At 39.3% G+C, this 24,545-nt stretch overlaps 1 protein-coding gene across 5 annotated transcripts in view; it reads left to right on the top strand.

Moving 5' to 3' along the window:
* Nucleotides 1-24,258, top strand: part of GAK (cyclin G associated kinase) — a 73,286-nt gene extending 49,028 nt beyond the window's left edge. For 2 of the 5 annotated variants that reach the window (XM_062609741.1, XM_062609739.1), the window contains exons 20-28: nt 670-828; nt 1,612-2,073; nt 4,060-4,230; nt 9,802-9,936; nt 10,568-10,687; nt 13,903-14,115; nt 15,197-15,345; nt 16,687-16,863; nt 19,085-24,258. In XM_062609741.1, coding sequence (XP_062465725.1) covers nt 670-828; nt 1,612-2,073; nt 4,060-4,230; nt 9,802-9,936; nt 10,568-10,687; nt 13,903-14,115; nt 15,197-15,345; nt 16,687-16,863; nt 19,085-19,186 — 1,688 coding nt within the window. In that variant the 3' untranslated portion in view covers nt 19,187-24,258. Of the gene's footprint in view, nt 1-669; nt 829-1,608; nt 2,074-4,059; nt 4,231-9,801; nt 9,937-10,567; nt 10,688-13,902; nt 14,116-15,196; nt 15,346-16,686; nt 16,864-19,084 lie in introns of all 5 variants that reach the window. The other 3 variants (XM_062609740.1, XM_062609738.1, XM_062609742.1) reach the window with 2 other exon arrangements.
* The last annotated feature ends 287 nt before the right edge of the window (nt 24,259-24,545 follow it).

The following is a 24,545-nucleotide window of genomic DNA, read 5'->3' as shown; positions in this document are numbered from 1 at the left end:
GCTGAGTTTGTGAAAGGAAGGTGAAGTGTTCTACCAGTTTAGATTTAGACACGTAATTTTCTCCCAGGCATTCATTCTATTCTTTTCAAGGAGTGGTTGTACACTTACTAATTTAGGGAGTCTTCCTACTTGCCATGAGGAAGCCTTCTTCTTGAGAGGTGGTACAGTAGTATGTAACTCAACACAACTCAGTTTTGCACAAGTCGCTTAATATCTGATCTCAGTAAAATAAGAAACATAGGGAGTAGTTAATCGCTCTGTGTTCTTCTCTGGCTATATACTCTGGGGTCTCCCTATAGCTGCATTTGCTCTTTTCTGATATTCTGTTCCTTATTGCAGACATTGTTCATAGCTCTTGCATATTTTAGGGGAAAGTTGGTACAAGTGAGGTGTTAATTACATTTCCCTGCAAACCTGTAAATAAAATATTTCAGTGTTTTTCTGTGAGTCTGATTTAATTAAATGTTGTTGTTATGGTCTCACCAGCTTTTAAGTTGAAACAAAGTCAATAATGCTAATTTCAAATAGGCTCTGGGAGCATGACTTCCGCTTTGCAGAGCAGTGGATACTTTGAGACAGTTGTCTTGCTGTAGTCTAGCCAACTCATAGGACCAGGATTGAGTTTTAGAAGTTTCTGTGTAAGGGTTTGGCTTAAAATCTGTGTTACAGGGAAACCGGAGCTGCCTAGACAACCAGGTTCAACTGCACAATATGAAGCAGAAGCGTCTCAGCTAGAGCAATCTTCAGAAAGTGCACCTACTGATACAGAATCCCCACAGAGCAGTAGTACTGACGCAAATAATTTCTTTCATTCTCTGGACTGGAAAGGTACCTGTTTTCTTCTGAAGTAACTATCTGGTGTATTGTTGTCTTGTACACCTTCCAGTGAGTGCTTAAGTCTTCTTATGCAGCAAAAGTCACTATTTCAGCAGAACATGAGAAAAAGCTATTTTAAGAGTGAGCTCTGCAGGTTTGCAGGTGGCCATTCCACTCCGCTAGGATAAACAGCAAGTAGCAGTTTTTGGTATTGTGTGTAATTTAAATGCCAAGCTGAATTTTTCTTTTTCTGCAGTAATCTTAACCTTAAAAGTCTGCAAGGAAGCCTTTGTATTGCCACAGCTCCACTTACAATGGTTGAGGAACAGGAAAAGTAGACTAACCAGTGGGCTTTATATCAGTGTGTATGGACTGAGATAGCATAACTTTATCGTGTGTGTGTAAGCCTTCCTTCTGGGTTCTGCTTTGATGGCAAAAACATCAGTAAATGCTTATGCTGTCATTGAATGCTGTTACTGAGTAAAGCAGCAGTTAGTGACTAATCTTCTAAGCCGTAAGTGGTAAGGTGTTCTGAGATGAATGTCGAAGTCAGTTTTATTTTGAAAAAATCCGCAATGCCTGCCCTTGCAGAGTAGCAAATATGGTAGTGAGCTGCCGCTTGCCTGCCCTGTACAAAGAGGTGGTAGGCATCAGTTAATTTTTTATCAATTCTTTTGTGAGCTTTAATTAATTAAGGATTGACCTCATATGATCTTACCATTTAAGTCTGTGCTTATTCTAGTTGGCAGAAGAATCCTGGTAATCTAAAGATGTTATTTCTTTCTATTCAAGAAGGGAAAAGTCCAGAAAGTGGAATAGAGGACAGTTCATCTAAAAATGATTGTGTTCAGCTGTCTGATGGTAGGGAGGAGAGTGGCCCTTCAGATGAGGAATTCCCTACATTTCCAAGTGAAGAAAGTGCAGTAAGCGTTGAGGAAAAAGACTCTATTACTCCAGAAGGAGAGTTGCTTTTTGAAGCCAATTTTGAAGCTCCATCTGCACCAATACAAAAATCTCTTCCTGAAGAAAATGTAGACTTACTGGGACTAGACTCTGATATTTCACTACAACAGAAACAACCTGTCTCAGAAACAAATTCTTCATCAAGTAATGCGGACTTACTGAACAATCTGTTTGTGGGTAATGCATCACAAGAGCCCACTGGGGATCTTCTTGGACAAGGAACAGATTTCTTTTTCAGCAGTCAGTGTCCAACTGCTACTCAGGGTACATCTTCAGCAACAGCCTTATCTTCAGGTAGGTAAATTTAACATTACTACTCTGGCTGGCCAGCAGGTGAAAACTGCTGCTTACATTGTGCTTAGAAAATGAGTCTTGTGTTTTGGTTGGTACAGTGAAGACATATGTGTCTGTAGCAAGAATCTGCATAGAATAGATGCTTCTACTGTGTAAAGGAGAGAAATGGCTGTATATTACCTGGGTGTTTTGTTATGTTGCCAATATCAGCTGTAAACCATGTAAACAGAAAAGAATCAAATTTTGAATTTAAAAGAGATTCAGTATTCTTAAACAATTTCCATACATCACATGCCAGATTCTCTTCTAAATCCATAAGGAAATAACTTCTCTTGCTAAGGAATATAATTCTAATGAATTACTGCTTTTCTTGCACTTTATATAAGCAATAGCATTAGATGTAGTACAGAGCTGTGCTGCTTAAGTCAAGCATCTGTGTGGGATTTTTGAGTGTTAATCATTTAAGACTGCTAGGGAGCTGGAAATCGTGTAGGTTACTGCTCAGACCAGTAGCATACTGCTAGAAAGCGTTTTCTTGCTGGATTTGCTGATAATGTTGGCAGGTTTATACCTGAAAGAGAATGTTACACACTGCTAGGTACTTGGCATTTAAAACAAGATGTTTTACTTTAGAGGTTCTGTTCCTCTTACCAATGGATAGCTGGGTCATTGTCACATGACTAAACTTTTGGGAGTAGTAATTTTCTGCCTGCATTGAACAGATTTGGAGGATATTAGTCAAAGAATCTATGAAACTTCCAAGGTTTAGTTTATTTGCACAAAGATAATTAGATAATTTATTTGGTGTAAAAGCTTTAACCTACATACACCTGAAGAGTATTTTTGTAGACAATTTAGGTTATTTAAAATATTACTTTCTTTTGAAGCAGTTCAGTATTGATTTTCATCACTGTGATCTATGTGAAATCAATTTACCTTTTTTTTACATAAGCAAAAGTCTGTAAGTGAAGCCTTATGGCTTTTTTTTTCTTTGAAACACCTGGACAGTAGTCCTGTATGTATCTAACTACTTTTGAATTGGATAAAAGATACAGAAGTAAGAATATTTGGCCACTGTGGTATTTTCATTTTCACATCAAACTTGTACTTGAGGTTTTGTGTACATGCAATGCCAGAGTAGATAGCTCGATGTCAATTCAGGGTTTGTTTTTTTTTTGAAGTGATACTGAGTCTTGGACAATGTGGTCATCACCCCTGGATGTGCTAGTGCACTGTGGCAGGATTATTCCTTCTCTTCAGCATCTGAGTGAATCTGGCAAGAGTCCCTGGGCTCTTGACGATTTTGACCCTAGGGGGCAGCAGAAACGGGAGGATCACAAGCCATAATTCCAGCTGACTGTCACATGTTGCCCCATACTATAAATACTCTTCCAATCGCTTTTTTTCTTCACTGTGATCACTAGAGACCTGTTGAAAGCCTTGCTTCTGTTGGTTTTCAGTCTTGGGTTGACGTGCTTTCTGCCCCAGAGTCACCAATGCCTTTGAGTCAAAATGGTAGTATGAATGTTTTACTTAATATACTTTTTAGTAGTTTAGTAGTCTGTTTTGTTTAAACTCTCCAGAGATTTGACATTATAGAACATTTAACAAACGTAATTCTTCTATTTTATGCAGCTGATTGCTCACTTAAGGTGTCTTACATGGATGAAATTAATAATGTTATTGAATGTATGCAGTCTTGGTAAGGATTTGTGTTTGAAGACATAGCTGTGCGTATTGTACATGGCTAAAATACTACTTGTATCAACATGGAAGTACGAATGTCTAAAGGAAGGGGATAGGTGGTAACTACCATGAAAAATTCTCAGAAAGCTGCTGCAGTTATCAGCATAAGCTCTAATCTTTGTGTGCCCCCAGAGGACTGAGGCTTTATCAACTTTGTTCTAAAATTTGTTTTGTTTTTGTTTTTGTTTTTTTTTTGTTGTGTCGTCCCCCCCCCCCCCCCCCCCCCCCCCTGTTTTTTAGCTGATCCTTTTGACCCATTCACAATGTCATCAAGTTCAGGCAATCAAGCCTTGTCTGGTCCAGACCTCTTTGGAGACTTCCTTCATCCAGCTTCAACATCTACATCTAGTACAGTTCCTTCTGCACACAGTTCATTTCCTCCTTCTTCCAGCTCAGATTTCTTGCATTTAGGTAAGTGTGCTTCTGGTGTTCTGTTTCTCAACAGTTTCTGCTGCTCTGTGCATTTGCCTTTCAGCTTAGTCAAGGTGGATTAGAGCCTTAATAGATCCACTTGTTGTGACTGCTCTTTTAATTAACTCTGTGTTCTGGGAATGTGGATATGAATGCACCAAGTAACATATCCTGTATAATGTCATGCTAATACTTATGATGAGAGGATTTCTAGCGTTGCTTCTGTTAGGAGCTGTTGTTTCCTTTGAGAGCTCTTAGAGCTGAGGGTACGCAAACACGTGCGAACTTACTTAGTTTCAGATAGCAGATTGCTAGTTTGCTTGCATTCAGATTTTAAAGATTTTCTAGAAGCCTTGGGAGAGAAATGAGCAAGTCAAGTTATAGTATACCCAGTTCTTAAAATGCAAGCTGAGGATAGCTTGGACCTTCATGACCTGAATGCAGTCTGGTAATATACTTATGGAGTATGTTATGTAATATGTTAATCTTGTTTCACTTAATTTCTCTGATGTATTCTTGGTGAAGCCTTTTCCTCATGCATTTATTTTAAAATCTATTAATGTAAACAAAAAGCTTCGGTATATTTGGTCTTCCCATATCTCTATCCTAAGCACATCATTTCTAAAGTGTTACTAAATAGAGCTGCTAAGCATGCGTATTCTTCAAAAAGAAACCTTGCAAAAATGATGGAGTGGTAGAGCCTGAAGTGCTGCTTTTTAAATGTGTCTTTCAAAGAAAAACATGAGTCTTCCTCATAGGAATGGGAGTCTGTAACAGTTCTTCTCTGCTGCTCTTTCATCCCCACACTGTTCTCCTGCTCTTGCATAGGCCCTTTCCATGGGATAGTCTTTCAAGAAGATGGGTCTCTAGGATACAGTCCTTCAGGAACAGGCTGCCCCACCATGGGTCCTTGCAGGGCTGCAGCTCCTACCAGGAGCCTGTTGTTGCATGGGCTCTTTTCTGTGGTCTGCAGCTTAATCCAGGGCATACCACCTGTGTGGAGTCCCCCATAGGCTGCTTGTGGGTATTTGCTCCACTGTGGTCTTCAGCATGGGCTGCAGGGGAATCTGTGTTCTGGCACCTGGAGCTCCTCTTCCTCCTGTTCCACTGACCTTGGAGTCTGCAGGGCTGTTTCTCATCCTTTTCTCACCCCTGTCACAGCTGCTGTGCAGCATTTTGTAACATGTTTACCTGTGTTTTCCCAGAGGTACCCCCATTTTGGCTGAGGGGCTCAGCTGTGTCCTCAGCTGCGTGGGTCTGTTGGAGATGGCTGTTGGATGTAGCTGTGTCCAGCACAGAGCAGTACAGGTCTCTCCTCAGAGGCTACTGCTACAGACCCCCACATATAAATTGAAGGTAGCTAGAAATGGTGGTATTGCCTCTGTTGCCCTGAATCCAGGAGTGTCTTCCCAGAGCATATTGTATGTGGTTTTGAGTTGCCCCTCCTTGTTGGCCAGTTGGTCTGCTTGACCATGCAGGGTGATGCAGACTGAGTGTTAGCTACAGAGAAACCGGATTAAAAGGAAGATGCAGTATTTGCCTGGCTGAGGTGAGAGCTTCCTCCTCAGAAAATACAAGGTTAGCTAGCTGATTGCCTGCTTTATAATGTATTTAAGCAATTATATTCAGCTGTGGTTGACTCTTCTGAGAAGTTCCCACTTGCTGCTTCCTTTGCAACAATTTTGTTCTGTTATATAAATAGTAACAGATGTATTTTTTTAGTTGTGGACTTTTATAATTGCCAGTTTTATGCATCTTTTAGTTAGGACACTGTTGTTGTCACTGCATGATGTTACCAAACAGATGTTTTTTTTCTGCTCATTAGAGGATTTAATCAATATTGATCTGTGGAGCATCATCTCAGCCAAACTCTGCCCCACTCCAGAGACGGGGACCTCTGGAGATTAGCTAGTTGGCCTGCTCAAAGCAGGGTCAAGTAGAGCAGGCCGCTAATGACCATGTGTTTGCCAATTTTCATTTATTTCTGGGAATGCAGACTGTACAACCTCTAGGGAGTACCTGTGCCAGTGTTTGACTACTTGCAGAAGAAACTGTTTCAGTTTGTGCCCATTGCCTCTTTTGTCCTTCCAGTGGGCAGCACTGAGAAGAGTCAGGCTCAGTCTTTATTTCTTCCTGTTAAGTATTTATGTACATTGATAAGGTTGCCCACCCCTAGTCCTTCTATTCTCCAGGTTAAACAATACCAGCACCCTCAGCCTATCCTCTTGCCAGAGGTGCTCCAATCCCTACATCAGAGAACTGTTTTATGTACCAAATTTAAATTGGAAAAAGACATACATGTGAATTTCTACAGTATAGATATGTACCTGCATCCTCAAGGAGACCACTGTTAATGTTCAGCTGTTAAGCTATTGTTGGAGCAGTAATAAATGTCTAGAATTAAATTTTAGTGATAAGTTGGCTTCAGGAGTAAACAGTTGCTAAACATTTATAGATACCAGGAGAAAAGCTGTTTCAGTGAACACAAGTTCAAGAATTACAGTCCAAGGTTTGTAATTCTCAGTGTGGCTTGAAATTTAAAAGCACAGGAGTTTTGAAATGTAATTTCAATTTGTAATAAAGATCTTAAAGAATATCCAGTCTGTTAAGGAATTCTGTCTTCTAATATGAAAATTTTGAGCATTTGCTGCTAAATGGCAGTGTGTTAACAAGGTAATTTTCTGTGAAAAGCTGTACTAATTTGGCAGAGAAGCTATTAGGTAGAATGACTGTTCCCTTCAGAATTGGTAACCTGCTCTTAAGTGGCCTCACTTGCAAAAGCAGGCTGTTCTCAGAAGCTGGAGGAGTATCCACTTTTCTTTAGGTATCTGTTCAGTGAGCATTTTTGAGAACATTTGACTATTCAAGTAGAAGCCATCTCTAATAAAAGTTGAGTTAGGCATGTATTTCCCTGTATCAGAATGATCTGATCAAAAGATAGAAGGAGATGTGGAAGGTGATCAAAAGAAATCTCCTGAGTGGAAGTTAATTTCTGTGACAACTGTGTTCTCAGTCAGGCTTTAGATGTGGTTAAAAAACCTTGCATCATACTAAATCAGCCTCTTAGTTCACAGGAAATCCTGTTGTCCTCTGTGATTAAAGGATTTTCTGTAGAGAAGTTAAATAAAGAAAACTGTACGTGAAGTTGCGTGTAGGATATAGTAAAATGCAGATCTCTTATTTTGGGAAGATGGAAAGTGTCATCTGATTACCACCATCTTACTTTTTTTTTAGTTTGGTTTGAGCAGTGTTAGTATAGAACTGTGCCCTGACCTCCAGTGGCTTGCTGCTATATGGATAAGGGTTATAAATAAGCACGTTAATGAAGAATTTAAGGGACAAACAGGAATGAATCTGCTTGTCCAGTATCTCAGTTGCTTCAATTTCTGGCATATTTAGCTATGCTTCATGTTTTACCCTTTGTTTAGATACTCTGCTCCTTTACCTTGATGCGTCTGTACAAACTCCAGCGTGCCAGGTTACAAAACCAAAGGATTCTGCCTTGCATCCATTGAATGTGACTGTTTCATTGCCCGTTTGTAGTTGGTGTGGTCTTGTCATGCCTCGTCAGAATATGTATAACACCATTTCTTGATGTTAAAATCTATTGCAATGCCTAAGTTGTACAACTAGAAATACTATCGCATAATGATAAACAGTTTGAGGAGGAGCATCTCTGTTCAGTATGTTCTTGTACTCCATTGTTTCAGATTTTTCTGATGGAAGTGTAGTGGATGTATGTGAGCTAATGCTATTCATAGTGCATTTAGGAGTGTGCATAGCAGTAGGCTACTCCTTGCTTTGTTCAGGGTGGGGGAAGTGGTGAACTTGACTGCTCTTACAACAGCAGTTATAAAACACCTGATTATCCTACTGTATTCTCGGTCTTTCAGAATGCATTTAGCTGTAGTTTACTTTATTCTCACTTCTCTCAACTTGGTTTTACAATAGTTAATTATGTATGTGGTGGTTCATTTCCCCATGCCCTGTAAAAACCTTGCAATAGCAGAGATAATAAGCTAAAACTATTTCTAGCTTAAAATCAATACTAATTCAGTATTAATTGAATTAATGTTGAGAGTGTCATCTGGTACAGCAGATTTTTAAACTAATGAATAGACACTTTCACATACTTTGATGTTTATAGCCAGTGACACTGCTATGTAGCAGATAGCTGGGGTCCTGAGTACTGAGGCAAATACACTGAGGCTTAAGTCTGGAGAAAGAGCTAAAAATTGTACTATCCCGTCAGAAGACTTTGATGGCTGCTCTACATTTTATTCTGTTTTCTTTACATGCAACAGAAGTGACTCGTCTTCCTAGAGCCCGTATTACAGCAATGTGTTGCGGAGTATTTGATGTGCTCTCTTTGCAGCTGTAAGATCTAAGTATAAATAGGATTAGTGGATTGAGTTGGTGGAGGAGGTACTTCATTTGCTTCAAATTTTTTCCTCAAATAAGATAAAATGGCTTCTGTGATTTGATACCAATATTCAGAATGTAAAGTTGAGAAGCTGAGAGAAGTGAAAAACTGTGATGTAGTAGTGAAAACATCCAAAAGTATCAAAATGGCACTATTTGTGTAAGGGTGGCTGGGTTAGCTTTCCAAACTTTAGGTCCTCAAAATGTCTTAGAACACCACTAAACTTCCTGGTTTTGCTGAAACACCACCTCTCCTTTAGCACTGCCTGTTGCTGTGGCATTTAAGGGGTAGTTACATTCAAAAGCTGTCTTGCTTCACTGAGTCTCTGAAAGCTGTGCTCAAAAGGAATGCACGGAGCTGGCCTGAAGCTTTGAGTGTTCCATACTTAGGACCTCCCACTCTGAGGATGGCTTGCCTCATACTATGTGTGGCAGAGGGTGGAATAATTTGCAAGCATCAGGGGTGAAAGTTTTAACTTTGTATTGGATGTGATGCATTCTAGAAGTTAGTGGAAGCAGCCTTGCATCCTTTGAATGTGACTGTTTCATTGCCTGTTTGTAGTTGGTGTTGGTGGTCTTGTGTTGAATACAGAAAAATGGCTTTTTCCATGGATGTAGTGATTCTCAGTCTTTTCCCAGAATCGATCACTTCCTGTATCCTGCTTTTCAATTGCATGCCTTCATTCATGGATTTAACCTAAAGGGGACGTTAGTTTATCAAGAACTCTTGTTTGTCAGATGAGGCCTTGGGTAGGCAAACCTGCAGTTTGAAGTAAACTGGTTCCATCTCTGTAGCACCCAGACTGCTGAGTGGTATGGAACACCACTTCATGAGGCACTGCTGATTTCTGGTTACCTACTGTGTTGTCAGGAACAGTGTGCCGTCCCTTAGCTAGTCATAGTTCATAGCATTGCGGGTGCATGAAAATATCCTTTCTGTGAAGTGCATGGGATGTTTCAAATACAAATGAAGGGATTCCAGTGGTAAAACCATTCTGAGGCCTGTTATATGGAGAAATTTCAGTAAGCCATGTAGCTGGCCATTACAGCTGACAGTCTGTTTCACAGTTCTATTGATTTTGGCAAAATATCCATTATTGTAATGGTTTTCTTAAAAGAATAATCAAAAGATTATTTTTTCCACTGCAGGAAATTTGACACCAGAGCCATCTAAAATGCCATCTTCTACGAGCCACCCAGATCTCTTAGGTGGATGGGATTCTTGGGCAGATTCCTCAGCATCTGGCAATGTAGCGTCACCACAGTTGAAGCCTCTTTTTGAAGGTATTATGAAATTAAATCTTTACATTAGAAGGAATAAGGAATATTTCAGACTTGGTCAGTTTAATCACCTGAAACTGCTTAACATGTCCTCATGCCTTTTGTTGCTTAAAGGACTCTGTGCACTTGTGCTCAAATGCCTCTTTAATAAGGCACTTTTTGTAGTTTTCAAGTTCAAAGCAGAAGAACCAAGTAGTTTCAGTTGTCTATAGAATCATAGAATAGTTAGGTTTGGAAAGGACCTTAAGATCATGTAGTTTCAATCCCCCTGCCATGGGCAGGGACACCTCACACTAAACCATGTCACCCAAGGCTCTGTCCAGCCTGGCCTTGAACAATGCCAGGGATAGAGCATTCACAACTTCCCTCGGCAACCCATTCCAGTGCCTCACCACCCTTACAGTAAAGAGCTTCCTCCTTATATCTAATGTAAACTTCCCCTGTTTAAGTTTTAACCCCTTACCCCTTGTCCTGTCGCTACAGTCCCTATAGTAATGGTGATTCTTGTGGTAAAAGGTGTCATGGAACAGAATGCTGGGGAGGTTTACACAAGGTATTGTGGAAATAGTACTTTTATTCATTTTCTCAATTTCCAAATAACACCAAGTATGTAATATGTTTTCTTACCATACAGGTCAAGCTTTTACAACAGGGAGCCAGTCCAGTGTGTCTTCAGGTCTGTCTTTCAGTCAGGCAAAATCTCAAGACTTTGATCCTTTTGCTGATCTTGCCAATCTTGGATCTGGTCTTCCAGGTAGGAACTTACGTTTAAGAGACTATGCTTAATGCCCTTACAGTTTGATTTGCTTCATGTAACAGTCAATGAAACTGTTTTAAAAGAAAGTGTTTTCTTGTAATTGTTAACAACCAGCTTGAGGTAGTTGCTGAGAGTGGACTCAACCAGATTGAATCTTTACAGAGATTTTGTGAAACATCCAGAGTAATATTTCAGAAAATAACCACAACTGTGATTTAGCAACAGGATAAATACTTAGTGCTTCAGAATCTAGTTGTTAGAAGGTAAGAGAAACAAGGAGTTGCTGATCCAGTAACTGAGCATGAGGTTTCTTATCACTATTGATCTATCTGTGAAGGATATAAATGAAAACTTGATTAAATTGTTAGTTACAAAGTGACAGTTGTTTTCCTTTTATTCAGTACTCTTATTTGAATTCATAGCTGTGCTACTCAAATCTGTCATGTTTGTGTGAACACAGATCAAGCCCATACTTGCTCATGTTATTCCTGTGCATTATGAACATTTGTCAGTTTGCAGTGGTGTGCACAAGAAGTTATGGAAGATGAAACACATTGTAGTTTAACATTTGTCCCGGGATGTTATGTTTACCCCAGACTCAGAAATTAGCCCTGCAGCATTCTTAAACAGCAGAAATACTAAGGGCAATAGAAGGAGCATAGGTCCTTGCATTTCAGGACCTCACTGCCGTAATAGCAGATCGCTGATTTGTTGCTGTTTGATGTGACTAGCCACCAGAAATCCAAGGAATGATTTGGAACAGCCTGCAGTTGTGTAGTTGCAGAATTGCAGGAATGTTCTTTTCCTTTAGCCTGAAGCTCATAGAGGGTTTTATCCTGTTGCCTTGGCAGTTACCATGTGTATTGAATTGATCACCCTCTTGGTGAAATAAACACAGGGTCACATACAACATTTGACTTCTTAGTGTTGCCTGTTTGTAATTACTCACAAAGTTCTGGTGTTGAAGCAGTATCAATAAGGTGGCTCAGTAGTAAAAAAATCTACAGAAACTTTTTAGTTCAATGAACATGTTAAATCTATAGTGTAGCAGTAAAAAAGAAATAGTCTTTGACTTGGAGATGTAGGTATAGCACACACTGAACCAGTGAAAGAAACCGTACTGGTTTTAGCAGGATTTAGATCAGTTCATTAGTTCTGTTAGTTAACTTTCAATAGGAAAAGTTTCTGTGTTTAAAATTAGCCGCATGTCATTGTACTAGTTAACCTTCTTGGGCTTGAACTAAATTTTCTGGGAATTACAAGAACTGGAGTTTAGACTGTTGTATTTTTCAAAGGACTTTTTTGGCCTTCACATACAAGTCGTTGCTCTGGAAGAACAGTTATGAGAGAGAAAGCTGCTTATATGGGGAACGCTATATAAACAGAAAACAAATTATAGCTAAAGGTAGTTAGTGGTAGTGTATTCGGCTTTTGGTAGGATACCAGTAGTGTTCTGTCATAGTTTGTATTCTTACACTCTTCAAGGAGTAATCTTGTAGCAGAAAGTGAGAGTGTGATGCTGAAAATTACTGATGATAGTGAGGCGTTGGCTTGTCCTACAGGAAGAATTGGTTGGCCTTGAACACTGAAATAATGAATGTAGAATTCCTTGAAAGAGTGGTAGAATCAGATTATTTTTTCAGTGTATGAGGTCATGTACTCTGACTAGTAACAGGGACCACAAATTAGAAGTGACCAGAGTCTGACTTGACAATGCAATTGTGTGCTTTCATGAAAAAACAGTGCACTGGTAGATTTTATCAGGTGTTGCATTGCAGTAGTAGGTTTTAATCAGGTGTGGTATTTAGAGGCTTAGTATGGTATACTGTACATGGTCCTGGGGACTGTCCTCTTGTGTAAGCTGTCATAAATGTGAGCAGCAGCAGCCGCCACAAAAGAGAGCTATCAGGGGAGTTGAGGAGCTGAAAGAGGAAACTGAGTTCACATTGCTACGTATACACAGACAAGCTTGGGTGTTTTCTTTCTGAGGCTGTAGGGTAAATAAAAGAGGTGGGAAGTAAAAACAAGTTTAAACTGGCTTGGGATGTGTTTTAGCTGAAAGTCAGGTTAATCATCATCATCTGATGAATAATGTATGTGGAGATGCAAATACTGATTCACCTTCCTCCAAGAAATAATGAGATGGGATCATAAGGTTGTCATTCAAGACCAAGTGATAAAGACTTCTGTTTTGAAGCGTTAGTGTTGCATTCACTATACTTTGTGGAGGCTTCAGGTATGTAACCTTATTTGAGCACTAGTCTTGAATTCATGTTCATTTTTAGGGAATTCTTTCAACATGGAGAGGTCTTAATCTGTTTTAGGATGCCATAAGAGTATAAAATGTTTTCTGTTCCAAAAAATTTAGACATATCTAAATTCAACCATGCTATTTTTATCCTGTGATGGATACATGCCAGGTATAAGCAAGTTGTCAAGGGAACTTTGTTTCTAAGAGTCTTTCCAAAGGAAGTCAGTCAAGGGCAATTTAATGGTAGCTTGGTTTATAATAAAAAAAACACCAAAACCATGTTTAGTCTCATCAGGGAGAGAAAAAGCTGAAAAATGAATTTAAAAGGTTGATTTGTTTGCATTTTGCTCAATTTGTTTACATTTCTTAGCAGCTTCACCTGCTACTCTGGAAGAACACACAGGGCCTTTTCTGTGTTCTACAGTACTCGGTGTTATTCATACTGGTTTAATGAAGGGAAATGGGATGCTGAAAATTTAGTCCATATTTGTTGATAAAGGCCTATAGATCACACCAGGGTGATTACAACACTATCTCTTGCAGGCTTCAGGGTTTTTTTGCCCATGTGCAACATTCCCTGCTAATGTTGCTGTAGAATAACTTTCTCATCTTTCTTAAACAGTAGTGCAAGAAATCACTAGACTTTGAAAGCATTCACTTGAAAATACTATTTATCTTACACTTCCTTGATTGTGTGATTACTTTTTCCGTGTCCTCTGCTTATTAACAGATGTTGAAGTGTAATGAATTCACTAATGGCTCTAGCTCCTGCCATACAAGTTACTTGTTAATGAGACTCTTAACTTCATTTTACACATTTCTGTTACACTTTCTCCTGTGTAGTGGTATCACTGTGGTGACAGTGTAATAACACACTATGTTAGGTGTCAAGACAAAACTTTCTTGTGTTAAACAGGTGACAGATACTGAGCTGAACAAATAATTTAGCGTTTATTGTTAGGTTCCTCCAGTAGTGGACTCTTGACTGGTGGCTTTGGTCAGAAGACTGCTTCATCTCAGAAACTGGGTAATCAGTGGCAGAAATCCACAAAACCACAAAGTACTTCATGGCAATCTCAGCCTAAATCCAGCACAGCAGCTAAACCAAATTATACAGTAAACTTCGGTGTTATTGGAGGACGAGAAGAAAGAGGAGTCAGAACCCCAAGCTTTGGTAAGTTTTCTGAAACGTTACTTATAATGGTGCTTGTGATACACACAGTAAAAAGATGCGACATTCTTCTTAGCTGAAGAATAGTAGCTAGTCTTAGTTTAAGGTTAAACTTACTGGAAATTCTTGTGTTTCAAATCGTGGTGGGATGGGAGCAGGTGGAATCACTTTTGGAACCAGTCCTGTAAGATGTTCCAACTGAACAGGCAAACCTAGAGGTATAGTGATGGACAGGGGCTCATCTACATTCTTGGAAAAAACTATTTTCCTGGTGTGTTGGTATTAGGATTATGCCTCCCTTTATTTAATTGGCATATAAATGAACATCAGGTACTTCCAAGAGTTGGAATTATTCTTTTGATCTGTATCTGGAAAGAGATGGGCAGGATGGAAAGGCAGGGGGTGTGAGCTGCAGCACAGGAAGAAGGGAGAACAGGGAAGAAAATATCAATTTTCTTTAGCATGATGAAATGCTGAAATGGTGCAAGAGTTGTTGCAGTTCCTCAGTCTTGAAAACGGGTGGGCCTCAACTGGACAAGGACCTGAGGAATTACCCTGTTTTGAGTGGGGACTGGACTAGGTGACATCCGGAGGCCTCTTCAGAATTCAGTCATTCTGCAGTTCTCTGAAATTTGTTGGTTCTATAATGACCATTGATACTGATATTTCATTGATATTTTATTGGTATTTTTAAGTTTTGGCATACTTAAATGTTGACTAGAGTATGAAGTATATGGTCACTTGACAAACTGCTGTACAGCAGTTAAAATTACTTTATAGTGGAAAAATGGAACCATTTCCGAAATCATGAATAGGTAGATGGGTACTCCCTCTAATCTACTCAGTTTTTTTGGGGGAAAATAACACCAAAAGACATGCAAATAGTCAAACACAGCTGTTTGTTTTGCTGGACTGAAAGTTTGTTCCTGTCCTTCTGTTAATCTTGTGGAGTTAATCAAGCCACTAAAGAATATTTACCATGATAGTGAGAAATGTCATACAGGTGTATCTAAGTGCAATGTATTTCCCCTGTTAATATATACTCCTATGTAATTTTTCATTTCATGTTTTTCTCCTTCCATAGGTCAAAAGCCAAAAGTTTCAGAAAATGACTTTGAAGATCTCTTATCTAATCAAGGGTTTTCAGCTAAATCTGATAAAAAGGGACCAAAGACCATTGCTGAGATGAGGAAACAAGAAATGTCTAAAGATATGGACCCCTTGAAACTCAAGGTTTAAGAGTTTTCTACTTAAATAAAATCTCAGCTTATGCTTAAAACTGCTGATACCAGGACAGGAAATACAGTGACTAACAGAGAAGACTGATAAAGCAGAATGAAATTTTATCTGTATTTAAATCATATGACTGTAGAAGTTAATTAGCATGAACAAGACTCAGTTGGCAATGAAACAGCAGTGGCAACAACACAAAAATTATTTGGATGGAATGCAATTTTCTGTTTATTTCAGCTAACCTTGGAGAATTTAGGAACTTGTTTTCCTGTCAGAGCCCATTTCTTGAAGCTAGATATGTCTCATAATACAAAACTACTGTTTTTAAAAGCAGGCAGTGAGAATAGCTGTCTCCAGGGTGACAATTAACTTGCATTTGCCATTAACAAATACTGCTGCTGTCCTAGGAAATAACTAAAAGATGCAGTTCTGGAGATGAGCTATAGAACTAGTCTGTGGGATGTTACCTGGTAGGCTGTTAGGGTTTTTTGATGTATTACTCACTGATAACATCACATATTAATATATTTTCAGTTTTATGGTCTGTATGGTACTTTAGAAGACCCTGTAAAATAATTCAAGGGATGCTGAAACCAGTTTTCACAGAGTATCTTACCTTAAGAGAGTGTGCAGAGCTTGCCTGAGTACCTTTTAACACAAATCGCAATAAATGGAAATAGAGATTTTTATTTACTATACTGATTGCCGACAGAGAGCAGAGATTTTCATATTATGTAAAGTAGTGTTCAGTGAGGACATTGTATTACTGTATTGTAGAGGCTTGAATAGTATTTTTAAAGTCTGTGAAATGGCCACTTATTTTAGTCGAGTTTCATGGGGGGTATCTGAAAAAACACTTCAGTTTGTGCACCCCTGCAGGTTGCTTAAGTAAACATTAACTACTAATATATGTGACCTGCAAATTGTGTACAGATCAGGGAAGAATTTTAGTAAATCAGTGTTGTGCCCTGACAGGGAATTAATGTAATCGTAACAAATGTTTTTAATTACTCTGTCAATTCTCTTATCATTATTTTTGCAGGGTTTTCTGATGTGTAACCATCTGAGTAATTTCTCTTCCAATGACTCAATATCTGCAATAAACTAATGACAATGAGTTACACCCTAGCGGCAGATGCAAAATTTCACTTTGGGTGGCTAATGATCTGGGTGCCAGAAAGAAGAATATAGTAGGACACTTGGACCTGGGGGCTAATGCAGCAAGACAACTGTACTTGAGTCTTACTCTTGTAGTCTTGTACATAGTGAAGGTTGTATCTCTGGACAGACTGAGAATGCTGACAGTGCTGCATTCAGTGCTGTATGTTCTATTTTTCCCAGATTCTTGAATGGATTGAAGGAAAGGAGAGAAATATCAGAGCATTAATATCCACTCTTCATACAGTGCTTTGGGAAGGGGAAAATAAGTGGAAACCAGTCAGCATGGCAGATCTAGTAACTCCTGAACAAGTAAAGAAGTACTACAGGAAAGCAGTGCTTGTAGTTCATCCAGATAAGGTGAGTGTGTTCCTCTGATCTTTTTTTTTTTAATTTTTTTAGAAGGAATGCAAGCTGCTTTTACCACAACATGCTAGTCACTGACAGATGCTGCAAACTTGCTTCTTGATCAGCATCCTAGATGCTCTTCACATTGTTTCCATTGTCTGCTGAATTTCATGTCCTACTGCATTCAGGTAGTACAGGATTTTTCTTGTCATCCTGACACAGCACAGAATTCAACAAATAAATGTTAACATATTAAAGATCCCAAAAAGTCATTTATACTGGGTTCTAACTGACTGCTGGCAGGTTTAATGCTGATTAGTGGAATCTGCTTTATTTATACCAGCTGATACTTCAGGTGTTTTTAGGACTATTCAACAGTAGATGAAGACTCTGAGCAAAATGCTTGGAAAAAACCTGCTGAACTTCCTTTACTGTGAACTAGAAAAGGAAACTTTACTGGAATGAATTAGCAGTTGAAAAATACTTGAATGACATTCCAGTTGTCTTTTAAGAATACTTAATGCACTCTATTGCCGCTTGGTAGTCTCTCAGCGTATGAAGGTTAGCTTCTTGTTCTGAGTCATTGTTCTAGGATGTGTTTTAGATGTAAGTATTGAATATACCTGGTTTGAATTTTCAGGCTTGCCTTCACTGGTGGTTCAGTAAGCAGTAGTCGTAAGTCCTGTGTCTTGTACCTGTAACAGAGGAAACAAGACATTGTTTGTTCTTTCCTTCCTCCTGTCCTTTGCTGTTCTTGGCTGTGTGGCTTCCTCCACCATTGTAGGGGTCTTCCTGATGCTTTCTGTAAGCCCCATAGCATGTCAGTGCTAGAACACAGGTCTTTGAGGCATTTTCTGCCCCCCCCCCTTTTTTTTTTCTGCCACTTTGAGTCCGCTTCAGCAGTCCCTGAAAGTGTCTGTGGAATGCTACAGTTGGCAAAAGCCAAACGGCCGAAGAAAGGGAAGGATACTGGAGAGGGCTCTGAAGCTTCCCTTTTGTGTTGGAAAGAACCTGTAAAAATGACCACTCATCTTGTGGGACTGGATCTTTACTAATCACAGGAGTTGTGTTGGCCCAGAGGCAGGGCTGCTGTATAATAGGCTGAGAATCAGGAGTGTATTATCTCTGAGTATGGAGGCAAACATACAGGAAGTGCTAGGTTGTTAATGTTGAGTCTTAAGATCGTTCACAATTGTAGACTCATAGAATAGTTAGGGTTGGAAAGGACCTTAAGATCATCTAGTTCCAACCCCCTGCCATGGGCAGGGACACCTCACACTTAACCATGTCACCCAAGGCTCTGTCCAGCCTGGCCTTGGACACTGCCAGGGATGGAGGATTCTCAACTTCCCTGGACAACCCATTCCAGTGCCTCAGTACCCTCACAGTAAAGAACTTCCTCCTTATATCCAATGTAAACTTCCCCTGTTTAAGTTTGAACCCGTTACCCCTTGTCCTGTCACTACAGTCTCTAATGAAGAGTCCCTCCCCAGCATCCTTATAGCCCCCCTTCAGATAGTGGAAGGCTGCTATGAAGTCTCCATGCAGCCTTCTCTTCTCCAGGCTGAACAGCCCCAACTTCCTCAGCCTATCTTCACATGGGAGGTGCTCCAGTCCCATTCTGGCTGTCACCAAGCACCTTGTTGTTCTTCATGTGCCTTAGAATGCCTTCCAGGAGAATGTGCTCCAAGATTTTACCAGGCACAGAGGTGAGACTGACTGGTCTGTAGTTCCCTGGGTCATCTGTTTTCCCCTTGTTGAAAATAGGGGTTATATTTCCCTTTTTCCAGTCGTCAATCATCAACAGATTTTTCTCCAGGAAATCTCATCCAGAAAGAGTTATCTTAAGTAATGCTTAAATTTTATTCTTGTATGCTATTGCATGATCTGCCAGGAAACAAATGAAAAAAATTAGTGGATTTGGTCATTAACAGTATTAACTAAAACTGTATAATGTGAAGCTTGGAAACTGGTTTTAGCTAAGTGTCAGTTATTTATAAATTGTACTGAAAGTTTAAAGTAATGTAAGGAAACCAGGGCTTTGGCTTTGTTTAAAATACTCATGGTAAACTTTGGGTAAGATTGGAGAGAGCTCTGCGTCTGCAAAATTATATTCACACAGGTGCCTAAAGCTGTTGAATGATGGCAATATTTATATTTATAAAAGGGGTGAGATCTTTCCTAAGTCTCATAATTCCTAATATTTTTATGCTTCTAATGTGCTTGTTTTCAGGCCACAGGACAACCTTACGAGCAGTATGCCAAAATGATCTTCATGGAATTGAATGATGCGTGGTCAGAGTTTGAAAATCAGGGATCAAAGTCCCTTTTCTAGAACTTCACCTCTTAACACAACTGCTTCCAAAACATGGAGCTGAACGTTGTTGTGACTCTTGCGCCTATCAATTATGAAGCGCTTTTTCCTGATTTCAGCACAGTTTCTAATCATGCACTTACATGTGGTGAGGTGTGGTGTAAGATGTACAGTACGAAGCATTACATAGATGCATTAAGAAAACAGCTGCTCAGTATTTGGAAGAAATCAGTCTGGGAGTAAAGATTTCCTTTCAGTTTTATATACAGTAAAACAGAATATTAATGAAGCTCCATGATTTTTGGGGTGCTAATTATAAATCATTCCTGTTTTGTTGATCTGTTTTACCTATACATTCCCCAATTTGTCTGTTACTTCAGTAGTTTTGTGATTCAATTTTGATGTTTGGTGCCTGTCACCTTATTTAAAGTGCTTTAGTTATCAGCAGTGAGTTTGCTTGGCTTATCTCAAACCTGAAGGTGTATATTTTCATCTGTGTTTTATGTAATCAATCTGATAATCATTCTGTAAATAACACTTTTTCTGACAATACCTGCGTTCCTTACAATAAAGTAACAGTTGTTTAGCCAAAATCCCCCCAAATCCTAAATGTGGGAAAGTCAGCCAGGATTGTTCTTGATTTTTTTTTTTTTTTTCAATTACATAAGAATCTAGAAACAAATCATGACTGAAGGTCCGCATGACCCTGATATTTTGTTATTTACTATGAACCTTTGGAAGGCAGTGCTCTGATCAGTGCTTATTTCCTAGTTCTTGAAATGGTGTCTTTTGCTTCCAATTTCAGTAGAACAGTCCTTTCATTGCACTTCAGATACTTTGATAGGAATAGTGTTATTCTGAAACTTGAAGCACAAAACATTTTGCTCTGCTTTGATTTGTCTGAGTAAATACTACATGACTCATTGTCATCAGGAGAGCATATAAAGTGCTTTAACACATTTTGCTGCATGTCTGAACTTCTGTATTTTGAGATATGCATGACATCAGTGTATGTGGAAACATGGAGTATATTAACAGGCTGTTGTATTTCTGCTCACCTACCTTCCATGCACTGGCTAGTGCAAGACGAGTAGAGGCACAAATTGATAACAAAACTTGCCGTGTTTTCTCATCGCTATGCCTATTCAGAAGGCAGTTTTTCACTAGTGCTGGGGTGAATGAAGACAAATGACCAATGACTGTTATACTCTGTGTAGTAACAATGCAATTTTCATATCATGTTTGAAAATGTTGAAAATTAATGTTGTGGTATTGAAGCTTTGGCAGCAGTCTCTTGAAGCAGTACAGGTGGACATTCAAGGGGATATTTTTATTGTCTTGCCATTTTGTACATTTTGCATGCTTAACTGAGAGGGAAGCTGTACCATTATGAGAGGTAGCTGTTCAGTTGAGCAACATCTGAACAGAAAACGTGAGATTCTAATGCCACCTCAACAGTTTTAAATCTCAGTAGGTGTCTTTATAAAAACAGGTAATTTTCTATGTGATTTGGAGTAAGAGCTAATCCTTTTTTCTTTGGGACGCTTCATTAATTCTTTGTATGTGTGGTCTGCATCCATGGAAATTTAAGGCTTCTTCTGGTAAGATAAGTTTGTTGGTGACCTGCATGGCTTTTTAGAGTTCTAGGGCAAATGATGTATAGTAATAGGTTTAAAAAGACACAGATATTTATATAATGGCCGTGATTGACTGCATTCCTATATGCAGCTGAGAGATAAAGCGTTTCTGAGAGAGCTGCTTTTAGTAAGAAAGGACTACTTTGAAAGCCCATATTCCTTTCAGCATGTGTAGGCAACTTAATTTTGAGGGACACATTTTCAGTTGCTCTTTTCTTGACATACTTGTTTAAAGAATTAAAACTGAAAATTGGAAGAAAAATTCCTTCCTCTGCTTTGTATGTTTGTAGCATTTTCTCAATGTCTACATTTCTCTTGGTTTGATTTCTCTACTCTTGTTTGCAAAACTTTCTTGAACAGTGGAGAAGACCCTCAGATGTGATATAAGTGAGCAGGGAAACATGAGTGCAAGTATTTTATCTAAAACTCAACATCTCTTGAAATGGATTCTCACTTTTTTTAAAATTATTGAAAACCATGAAGTTTGGCTGTGGATTCTTTGAAGAAGCCATTCAGCAATTACTGAAACTTCACTCAGGTTGACAGGACCCCTTGACTTACAGCTTAATCAGCTGTGGTCCTCACTGATGCAGCTGGCCAGTTTCACTGTCCTGCGCCTTTCTGTATATTTGAATTTCAGTGCTAACAGTCTGAGAGGCTCATTTGAAAAGTCCTGAAATCTTGACAGTGAAACTGTTCTGTTTTTTTTTTGTAACTGTCATTTAGTGGTGTGGCATACAAGAATGTGCAAAAAGTTGGATTTTAGTAAGGCCTTCCAAGCAAACTTTAAAAAACTTAAGTGATGAACATAGTAAACTGGTATTTTTTTTTCTTTACAAGATAAAGCAGTAAGAGAACCACTAAAGCTGTTTCCATAGTGTAAGGCTTGCACGACATAGTGTAGGGCTTTTCAGCCTTTTCTTGTGCTCTGTTATTGATTGGTTGCTGTATCAGATAGGATGGCATTCAAAATATTACACATCTTACTGTAGTTGTATTCTTAATGTCCACAGGCTGAAAAGCTTTTAGAATAGGCTACAGAAAAATTAATTAAGCTGAAACTTGATTAGGTACTGTGAATTCTCTCTGAGTTTAAAGTGTATGTTTTCCATTTGTGCTTATTGCACAGTTAAATTTGGAAATGCTGAAGTGAAGTTATACCCTGAGAGCTAGCCTTTGTATCTGCTTCTGCTGACTGGAAAGCTTAAGATTGAGGTAAATGTTGCCAGTAATTTGATGTTGTGTTCACCAGACCTCATATGTGGCACTTGAATTTCTGTGTGAAACACCTCCTTGACTCTTGCAGTAAATCATGGTGCCTTTTGGCCCATGTTTGTAGTTCCTCTGCCTATTAATGACAGCTGACTAATACCATGTTGTCTTTGCATCCTACCAGGTTATAGTTCTTAAGTGAATAGGTTGACCATGGTTAAGCAAAGAAAAAAACAGTGAAACATAGGTTAAGGGGAGAGTAAAGAACATCCAGACGCTAGCTTACATCTCAGATGTTGTTTTCTAATTCTCTCTTCACCTATTCCTACCTACCTCTGCTGAAACTCAGTGTAGACTAGTAGAAAGAACTCAGTCTGTAGCCTGCTTTTTCAGCCCTTTTAGAAGAGCTACTGTCTAGCTATGTACAAGTAGCAGTACTGAATGCTCGGCTTTTTTTGTGGAAGTTGCTGTAAAGCAGGACTGATAAAATGGTACAGCAGATTTACACCAGTTATTTCTGAATTAAGTTACTTATGTCATATTGATGTTAGATCTGGAGAGCCAGGCAACTTGACGTTTAAAATGGAGATCTGCAACAAGTGGTGTTGAGTGTGTGTGGCTGGAACCTGCCAAAAGAGAAGTGATGTGTTTTGACCATATTGGAGGAAATCAGTTGATGTCTTTAACCTTGGGCATACCTGTTTAGTGTTTCCTCGTGTGGTCAGGTTTCCTTGGGCTTAACAGCAGGGAAGAGAAAGAAAATGAGCAGTTAAGCACCTACTTTCATACCAAATCATGGGGTTATGCTCAGTATTGTTAGTGGGTAGCTGTTCCCCAAGCCTGGGGTCATCAAGCCTGGTAGGAAAACTTCCTCTGTATTTTCAGTCGGGTAGAGTTCAGAGAGCTTGTTCATCGGGGTGGCTTCCTTCGACAAATACAGAAGTAATACAGAATTTCCAAGTATAGAATGGAAAACCTACAACAGTGCTGATGAAGTTCTTTTCCTTGTGACAGTGGCAAAGTCCTTGGTGTTGCTGCTGTGAGGATCCCTAGTGCTCATGAAAAAATGGCTTGTTTACCTCCATTTCTTTGCTAGTTCTCGAAAGCTCCTCCAGTGTTGTTTTGCCAAGCACAGAGTAATAGTTCCTTCCTGAATGCAGACTACGTCTCAAAGCTGCGTGAACAGGATTAATAATATATTGCACAAACCAAAGCAGAGTTTGAGCATAACTGAAGTCTCAGCTGCCCTTTGGGACTGCTGAATTATGTGCACCATTCCACCTCCCAAAGCCCAGACTACAGTTTCCCCAGCAGCAGCAGTATGTTTGTGCAGTCATTGCCCATTGCGTTCTCAGCTGCTCACAGGAATTTTTCAGGGGTAGCATAAATACAGAAATCTTGTTGCTCCTTAGCTGTGTCCTTAATTGTCTTGTAACTGCAGTGTAACGAATGCTTTGTAAGTTAAGTTCACATCAGGCTTGTACGGTTGCCTGTGCTTTGTGAGTCAGTTGACATTTTCTGTCAAGAACTTGCAGGTGAGTGATCTGCAAAAGCTGTAGAAGAAATGTACTCTTTCTAACCCTTTGAGCCTGTCTGTGGTGCAGAGTAGCTGTAGCTACCAGGGGCCCAGAGACCACGAGCAAAGAGTGACTCAGTTGATCTGTGGTTCTGATCTTGATGAATCATACAATGCTTGCTTGCTCTGTTTGGGTGAGCTTATTGTAGGCTGCAGTTTAGACTGCATTAAGCTTCCAACATACGCTCCAAAAATACAAAGTAATTTTTATGAAGGATACATGTTGTCATAGAAGCTTTTATTACCAAAAGAGGATTAAGAGGCATTGTGAGAACTCCCAAAACTCTTTAGTGGAATGTACTGTATATTTGCAATGTAGACTTCTAGAAGCGATTGTCATCTCCGATAAGGTCTTAATTTGCTCTGAGGTCCTTATTGTATTTACCTGTACTCGTGATTGTACTTTCTATACCTGTGATTTTTCTGGTTTGGGGATATGTGGAAGGGCAGAACAGATCTTCAAGTCCTGTTTCTTGCCATCTTTCAGGAAATGTACTGAGTAATTTTGCTACTAGTGAAATTAAAATTGTATGTATATAATGGTAATATAGTCAAATTGTCTTGTTTAAAAGTAGATTTAATGTTTGGCACAATGTCCTTGAACAGAATATTTTGCTTTGAAATGTATTATGACTTAACCAGTGATCAATTAAAAAAAAAAAAAATCACTTTGCATGTTTGTTTCTTTAGCGATGGAAAAATGACCAGAATACCCAAAGCATTTCCTTAGCTCTTTCAGAACAATATGCAAGTGCTAAAGATGTGGTTCTCATGTTGAGGATGACTGAACCTGTTAGAAACCACGTGTCTCTTCAGAAGCCTTTTTTGCTGGAGGGGAGTCCCTGCAGCGTGCTCTGTGTTTAGTAGCTGAATGTCTCGGACTGCCTTTATCAGGCTGCAAAGGGGTTCTTGCATGGGACTTGGTGCAGTGCCACTCTGTCCCCCAAGGGAAGCT

This window comes from Pezoporus occidentalis, unplaced genomic scaffold (assembly GCF_034315485.1).
Source record: "Pezoporus occidentalis ecotype Australia unplaced genomic scaffold, CSIRO_AGI_Poc_V1 ctg140, whole genome shotgun sequence".
In the NCBI taxonomy this organism is placed as follows: domain Eukaryota; kingdom Metazoa; phylum Chordata; class Aves; order Psittaciformes; family Psittacidae; genus Pezoporus; species Pezoporus occidentalis.
This window is presented reverse-complemented; position numbering and strand designations above follow the sequence as displayed.